The 8,320-nt window shown below is 44.0% G+C and overlaps 1 protein-coding gene across 1 annotated transcript in view; it reads right to left on the reverse strand.

Annotated features, from left to right (window-relative positions):
* Mybl2 (MYB proto-oncogene like 2) overlaps nucleotides 1–8,287 on the reverse strand; it is a 35,109-nt gene extending 26,822 nt beyond the window's left edge. The window contains exons 1-2 of the mRNA XM_015480561.2: nucleotides 8,024–8,287; nucleotides 4,241–4,334 (exon numbers count right to left, since the gene is read on the reverse strand). Coding sequence (XP_015336047.1) covers nucleotides 4,241–4,334; nucleotides 8,024–8,043 — 114 coding nt within the window. The 5' untranslated portion in view covers nucleotides 8,044–8,287. The remainder of the gene's footprint in view (nucleotides 1–4,240; nucleotides 4,335–8,023) is intronic.
* Nucleotides 8,288–8,320: the final 33 nt, after the last annotated feature.

Below are 8,320 nucleotides of genomic sequence, written 5' to 3' on the forward strand. Positions count from 1 at the left end.
AGTTCAAAGCCAGGCTCAGCAAAAGTGAGGCACTAAGCAACTCAGTGAGACCCTGTCTCTAAATAAAATACAAAATAGGGCTGGGGATGTTGCTCAGTAATTGAGTGCTCCTCAATTGAGTTCAACTCAATTGAGTTCAATCCCTGGTACTCCGGAAAATTAACATTAATTCACACAACATGAATCTCAGTATCATGATGATGAGTCAAAGAAGTCAGACATAAAAAGATGCTATATAATTACATGCATGTGAAATTCTAGAAAACATAATCTAAGCTAAAGGAACAAAAAGGTAGTCAGTTGTTGACTGAGGCTAGTGGGGGAGGGAGAGCTATTGGGGGTAATGGGAATATTCTAAAACATGACAATACTAGTAGATTCATGGCAGTAATATAAGTACCTGTGGAAACTCATTGAATTGTATTTAAAAGGCTGTGGTTGTTTTTACATGAAGCATTCCTCAAATTTATTTTTTAAAAAAATCTTCCAAGAGTGGTAGTACACACCTATAATAATTCCAGAGATTTGGAAGGTTGAGGCAAGAGAATTCCAAGTTCTAGGCCAGCCTCAGCAACTTAGTGAGACCCTGTCTCAAAATAAAAAATAAAAAGGACTGGGGATGTAGATCAGTGGTAAAGCACACCTGGTTCAATCCTCTGTACCTCTCAACCAAAAAAAAAAAAAAAATTTAAATAAAACCTCCCATGGCTCCAAACTGCAAACTCCTAGAGTTTCTGAGCCCCAAATTCAAGGCCCTCTAGGAACTGATCTCTTTTCACCTACTTCACTCAACACTTCCCCTTCAAAAGCCTGTCACTCCAGCCGAATTGGACTCCTGAACTCACTTTTCTTTATCCACAACCATTTCCTACTCTGACTTACCCAGTTTTTTCCAGTTTGTCTTCCCTCACAGATGAATTTCCAAATCCTCACCCTGAGCTCAAAGGTCAAAGGTCACTTTCAAGCACTCCCTAACCTCTCAGGCAGCTGTAATTTCTCCTTTAAAAGGTACAACATCCCCTCATTCAACAATCAGCAAGTGCCTCCAAGTGCTAGGAGCCTCAGTGTGAGACAGAGGGGAAACTCCATGGTGAGCAGCAGCTGAACACTGACCCTGCCCACAGGTATGACTACAGTCTCCTCTCCAGCCCAGGGGTAGTGCTGCCCTGAGGCAGAACAGAAAGGCATGTTTAGTATTTGACTGAAGAAACATCTTGGAGGATTGAAAAGGGATTTATAGCTCATACAGAAAAAGATTTTTGTTGGCTGGTTGGTTTGTCTAAGAGGAACAACTATGTTGCCTGGTCTGGCTCAAACTCCTGATCTCAAGTGATCCCCCAGCCTCAAGAGTAACAGGGATTACAGGCCTGGGACACCATGCCAGCCTTATAAAGCAAATTTTAAACAAACAAACAGGCCTACAACTAAACACATCAAGGAAAACAGAAGTGGAATAAAAAGACAAGAACAGGAGTCTAAAATGGAACAACCAATTAAGGAAAAGGTCTGCTGCAGCATACTGCTCAGTGATAGGGTATGTGCTTAGTGTGCCCCTGGTTTCAACTCCCAATACCCCCCCCCCAAAAAAAAGGAAAGTTAAAAGAAAAGGTATGGTGGTTTCTATAAAATTAAACCAATACCCAACATATGAACACTATTTATTAATCTTCCAACAGGAATCAAAACATACATTCACAAGCAAAAAACAGAACAACAAAACTTATGCAAGAATCTTCATATAAGCACTATCCACAATTAGCAAAAACTGCAGAAGTCCAAACATCCACAAACAGGTAAAATGTACATGCAAATTGGGCGCGGTGGCACACTCCCATAATCCCAGCGGCTCTGGAGGCTAAGGCAGGAGTATCACAACTTCTAAGCAGCCTCAGCAAAAGGGAGGCACCAAGCAATTCACTGAGACCCTGTCTCTAAATAACATACAAAATAGGGCTGGGGTTGTGGCTCAGTGATCGAGTACTCCTGAGTTTAATCCCTGGTAATTAAAAAAAAACAAAAAAGTACACACAAATAATGGAAGTTACCCAGTAATAAAAATGGATAAACTACTCAATCATGCAACATTGTGCTGAGCAAAATAAGCTAGATATAAGCCAGGCACAGTGGTGTACACCTGTAATCCCAGCTACTCAGGAGGCTGAGGAGAAAAGATTATAAATTCAAGGCCAGCCTTAGCAATTTAGCAAGGTCCTAAGCAACTTAGCAAGATCCTGAGATCCCATCTCAAATAAAATATAAAAAGGACTGGCTACATGGTTCAGTTGCTAAAGAGCCCTGGGGTACAATCCCTGGTACAAAAAAAAAAGAGAGAAAGAAACTGTAACATGTTTGAGACCAGCCTTGGTAACTTAGTGAGATCCTGTCTAAAAATAAAAAGGGCTGTGGGTGTAACTCAGTGGTAAAGCACCCCTGGGTTCAATACTGACTACTAGGGGAGAAAAAGTCAGATACAAAAGAATACAACTGTATGATTCCATTTATAGGATGTTCAAGCATAGGCACAAACTCAGATATTAGATCAGTAATTGCCTGATCACAAAATGACACAAGATAACTTTTGGGATAATAAGGGTGGTATTTACGTGAGTATGTATTTGCCAATACCAGTCAAATTGTTTAATTTAAAAGGTGCACCTGGAGTGGGGGTGGTGTATCTCAGTGGTAGAACACTTGCTTAGCACACAGGAGGCCCTGGTTCCATCCTGACCCACCAAAAAAAAAAAAAGACAAACAACAACAACAATTCAATCATATACAATGTGCTTAGTGTACATAGGCCCTAGTTCCAACCGTCAGTACCAAAAAAACCACAAAGAAATAAAAAGAAAAGGCCTGACATTTCTATAAAAATCAAACCTTCACCCACCCAATGAAAATTATCTATGAATCTAAGCAGAATAAAAACACATCCTTCGAAAAAAAAACCTTATGCAAGACTCTTCATTTGATTATATACAAATTATACTTCATTAACACAAATAATAAATTATACTTTCAATACTTCTTTTAAAGAATAAAAAATACATCTAGCAGAAAATCAATTCAGAGCTTCACGTTATAAGATTCAATATGATTAATTTAAAAAATAAAGAGGGGGGGTGGTAGATTTGGCAGGTGCTCCTGCATTCCAAAGGTGCTGTGTCAGATGTTCCTACCAAACCTCATATGAGAAAATTTATATTTGTGAGGTATGAAGAGGTGATTAGGTCATGTCTCTGTCCTAATAAGTGGATTAACTTATTAATTAATAATTATTAATAATTATTAATTAATTCATGGATAAATGAATCAATGGGCTAACATCTTGATAGTAGCTCTGTCAAAAAAAAAAAAATCTTTTTTTTTCAGCACTGGGGATTGAACCCAGGGGTAGTACCACCCTGTCCTTTTTTCTTTTTCTATTTTGAGACAGCATCTCAATAAGTTGCCCAGGCTGGCCTTGAACTTGCAATCCTTCTATCTCAGCCTTCTGTCAGTCTTGCCCAACTGACTGTCTCTTGTATGAGGCCCTTCTCTTGCCATGTGAATGCCCTCCACTACCTCAGGGCAAGCAAAGTCCAAATCAGCAAGAAGTCTTCACCAGCTACAAGCAATCATCCTCAATCTCCAAGCTTCTAGAATGGTGAGGTTAACAAATCCTTATTCTTTGTAAATTACCCAGTCTCTGGTTATAAGGTTACAACAGACAATAAATTAAGACAAAGAGTACCGGGCAAGGTGGTGTAGATATCTGCAGTCCCAGAAACACAGGAGGCTGAAGCAGGAGAATTCCAAGTTCAAGACCCTAAGCAACTCAGAGAGACTGGCTCAAAATTACAAAAAAAAAAAAAAAAAAAAGAGGATGATCAGTGGTAAAGCATTCCTGGGTTCAATCCCAAGTACCAGGGGGCGAAAAAAAGGATAATAAGCACAATCAATATCCATAATACACATGATGCAGGATACACCAGACTTTCAGGCAACACAAAAGGAACTATTGGCCCTGAGGTCTGAAACACATACCCCATCCACCCCATCCTCATAAAAGACTGCCCAAGAATGCTCTGAGAAGAGGTAAAGGGGAGAAGCAGAGTACCCAGCCACTTCTTCCACTGGCTCTTCCTCTTCATCCCATCAGTGGGGACATCAGGTAGAAAACCCAGACTCAGCTGTCTGGCCAGGCACCCAGCTGCCATCAACCCCCTTCTTCCCAGTTCTAAGGAGTTGCTATGTCACTCACCTCCTCATGGGTCCATTTAACCTTGCACTTGCTGTCTTTCTGCTCCAGAACGTCTGAGTCAATGTCCTGGTAGTGCAGCTCATCAAGCTCCTCACTGCAGGAAGAGTGAGCTAAAGGTCAAGGACAGTGTCCACATGCTTTTACATCACGAATGGACTGTGTGGCCAGCAGCCAGACAACTCTAGAGAAAGGTTTGGGGAGGCAGCCTTTTACTTACTCTGCTTTTTAAAAAGTAGGTACACTTTTACTTTCCTCTCTTTAAAAATTTTTTTAATGAAATAAGGTTGTGGTTTGCTTTATTTTCTTCCTTATTCTTTATTTTCAGGAACACTCTAATGATTTCAAAAGCTACAAGAAAATAATTAAGGGCTGGAGATGAAGTTTATTGGTAGAGTGTTTGCCAAGCATGTGTGAAGGCTGGGTTTGACTCCCAGCACCACCAAAAAAATAAAAGAATTTCATGATATTCAAAACCAGATTCCTAGTTGAACATGGGGTTGCATACCTATAATCCTATTGACTCAGGGCACTGAGGCAGGAGGATCACAAGTTCCAGAGCAGCCTGAGCAATTTAGGAAGACCCTATCTAGAAATAAAAAATAAAAAGGGCTGGGGATGTGTGGCTCAGCAACAGAACACCCTTGGTTCAATTTCCAGTAACACACAAACATGATTTCCAGTCAATATTTTCTTTTCAATGAATTTACATTTGCAATGGATATTTTAAAGATAATGTACGCAGGGGCTGGGATCATGGCTCAGCTGTAGAGCGCTCCCCTAACACGGGAGAGGCCCCAGGTTCCATCCTCAGCACCACATAAAAATAAATAAATTAATTAAAGATAGATAGATAGATGGATATAGATAATGTATGCAATCATCAAGCACCAGAATTTTAATATTAGTTACTTGGAAGCTGGGTGTGGTGGTGTACACCTATAATCCCACCAACTCAGAAGGCTAACGCAGGAGAATTCCAAGTTCAAGATCAGCCTCAGTAACTAGGGAAGCCCTAAGCAATTTAGCAAGACCCTATCAAAATAAAAAGTAGGGCTGGGGCTGTAGCTCAGTGGAAGAGCACTTGCTTAGCATGTGTGAGGCATTGGGTTTGATCCTTGGCACCACATAAAAATAAAAAAATAAAATGAAGGCATGTGTCCATCTACAACTACAAAAAAAAAAAAAAAAAAAAAAAAAAGTAAAAAGGGCTGGGGATGTGGCTCAGTGGTTAAGCACCACTGGGTTCAATCCCCAGTACCAAAAAAAGAAGAGACTATTAATTTTATTAATTACTTGGGAAAAACATTTTAAACATATTCTCAGTAATTAAATCCATTTTTGTATATCCCTTTTTAATCCTGGCCTACACAGTTAACGGAGAGAAAAATCAGTATAAGCATCTGCATTCTAGGGATTTTACTCCTAACAGGCAGTTTTCCTGCTCCAAAAAGTCGTATTTATCTAGTTTAATGGCTACAAAATTGGAGATGATGCATACCTCCAAGTTATGTCAGGTGTTCACAGAAAGCTGGTGACCTCCCCTAGCTCTACGTAGCAGAAACTGCCTTAAATTACCTTTAACAGGTACATTCCTAGGTCAAGCATTTGTAAACTGAGAAAAGCCTACAGATTTCCAAACAAACAAAGCAAAACAGCTCTTGTTCCCTAAAAGGCTTCCTTTAATCTCTCTATTCCTTCCCCTTCTTCCCCAGAACTCAGCATTACTTCCTAGCCACTCTCACAGTCCCACAGAATGAAGAAACCCTCAGACCCTTAGTTGCAACTGCCTGTGCTTATACCAACCACAAAGGTCAGCTCCACCTTCGTATCCTGGAATTTGTCACTAAAAGACCTTGAAGACATGTTTGCCTAGGGCATGACTGGATACAGAAATGAATAAATAAATGTGTAAAGCTGCTGCCTACTGGTCATTAAGAATGGCTAATTTGGGGCTGGGGATATAGCTCAGTTGGTAGAGAAAAGTGTCTTAAGTCTCATAATATATTGATCACAGAAGGATCTGGCATTGAGTTTTGCTCTATCGTTCCTGACCCAATTCACAAGTCTACCACCACTGGTAGTATAGACAAAATCTATAAGATTCTAATAACAGAATGAAATTGGCTTTAAAATCAACTGCCCACAAAAACTCCTTGCTGACAGAAATAATCTTTGCTTCGCCAGTAACCAGCAAAAGGCCCAGCTCAGCCAATGTCCTGTCCAATGTCCTATCCAGTGTGTGGACACTCTAGTGCTCTAATTCGGTGTAATGAGGACAGCATCTCAGAACTAGGAGAAGTGTGTGAGATAAAATACTTCTGTCACCCACAGGTGCTGGCCATCCACTTCCCATTCTCACTATACCCAAGTAACAGATGTGGAAATTCAGGTTCATAGGAGTTATGCCATTTGCCAAATCCACAGCCAGGGTCTGAACTTCCTTAACTGCAAAGTACTCATCTTAAAATCTCCACTTTAAAAGTAAAAGCTTGTTTGTGGTGACAACCACAAAAATTTTGGTGCAATATAACCTTTCTCTTGCCCTTGGATGTACTGTGCTCTGCTCCAGGGCCAAATGAGAATGTTGAGTGAGAAATGGGGCACTGGGGCACAGGACAGTCACAGCCAGCATGGCCAAGAGCCGAGGCTTGTAGAGTGCCTGGGTGCAGCAGCCATTCCTCACATGGAAGGGGGTACCAGGAGAGAAGTTACAGAGGACCTGGAGATGGTCTAGGGAAGTGATTCCTGGAGTTAACACTTCCTGAAAAACTCTTCCTGGTCATTGGAGCTGCCCTGGCAAACTGGAGCCCGAGGAAGACAGTCCCTGTGCCAGATATCCTGACCATTGCCCAAGAACCATATGCTTCCCAGGGGGGAGGAACTCTTGGGAAAGTCAGCAAAAAGGGCTTCTCAGACATGTAACCTCAGCCTGTGAAGGCCAGCATCACCCATCTGAAGACCAAGCTAAGGTTATTGGGTTGCACAGACCCAGGGAGGGAACATGGCTGGATCCCACTGACCCCTCTCCCAGACAGGCTGAAAAGACCAGAACTCAGGTCCAGGTCGACTCTGCCGCTTATTGCTTATTCTCTGGAGAATAAGTAAAATGGAGCCGCAATTCCTCTCACTGCCCCAGGGGCTGCTGGCAGAGCGGTCCAGATACTCATCAGTTTCTGTACCTTCAACCCCAGCTGCCCAAAACTCGTGTGGAACCGGAAGAGAGAGAGGTCTCTGAAACTAAACCAAGCCAGACGCGTGACCCAAGTGGGAGAGACAATGGAACCCCCACTTGGCACACTCCTCAGTTGGGGAAGAGGGCTCGGGGGCTCTGTGCTTCCCGGAATGTGAGAAGAAATACCTATGGGCAAATGTGAACCACAACTGGGCTTGAACGACAAGTGTACCCCAGTATTTGGCCCCCATCCGCTGTGACTTGGCTAATCACTCTCCCTCCCCATGGCCTCCCTTCCCAATAAAGGACTTTCCAGCCGACACCGGGCGTCCCACCCCCACCCCGAAATTAGGCGGGAGACAAAATGACATCATACAGGGCTTGGTCCTGGTCTCTGGAGACCCGCCTGTTCCAGCTCCCAGGCCCAGAAGGCCCAAGACCGAGGTAGGGGTCTCAAGAGCCCCTTGGCTTTGCGCGCGACCCAGTGTCGACTGGACAGGGACGCAGCATTTTCCGCCGGAACCCCTCCACCACCATCCAGTCGCGGTCGTACCGGCCCTGGCGAGGCAGCGAGGGAAGAGGAGGACCCCAGCCCACTCGGCTCCGCTCACCCGCGAGTCCGCCGAGACATCCCCCCCGGCCCGGGCCGCGCCGCGCTCGCCCGCCCGCGGCTGAGCCCGGAGCGGGAGCCGGGCCGGGGTCAGGACACGAACTGCTCCGGCCGCTCCGGGCCCTGGGCCGTGCTCCGAGGTGTCAGAGTACCCGCAGGTCCCGCCGACCGCTCGCAGGAACTGTAGCCGCCACCGGCGCGCACAGAAGCACTTTCCTATCTCCCGCCAAGTGCTTCGGCGCCGCCCGGGCCTGGCGCGCGAGCGCAGGGGCGGGGCCTAAGGCAGGGGTGGGGTCTC

Source organism: Marmota marmota, unplaced genomic scaffold (genome assembly GCF_001458135.2).
Source record: "Marmota marmota marmota unplaced genomic scaffold, marMar, whole genome shotgun sequence".
In the NCBI taxonomy this organism is placed as follows: Eukaryota; Metazoa; Chordata; class Mammalia; order Rodentia; family Sciuridae; genus Marmota; species Marmota marmota.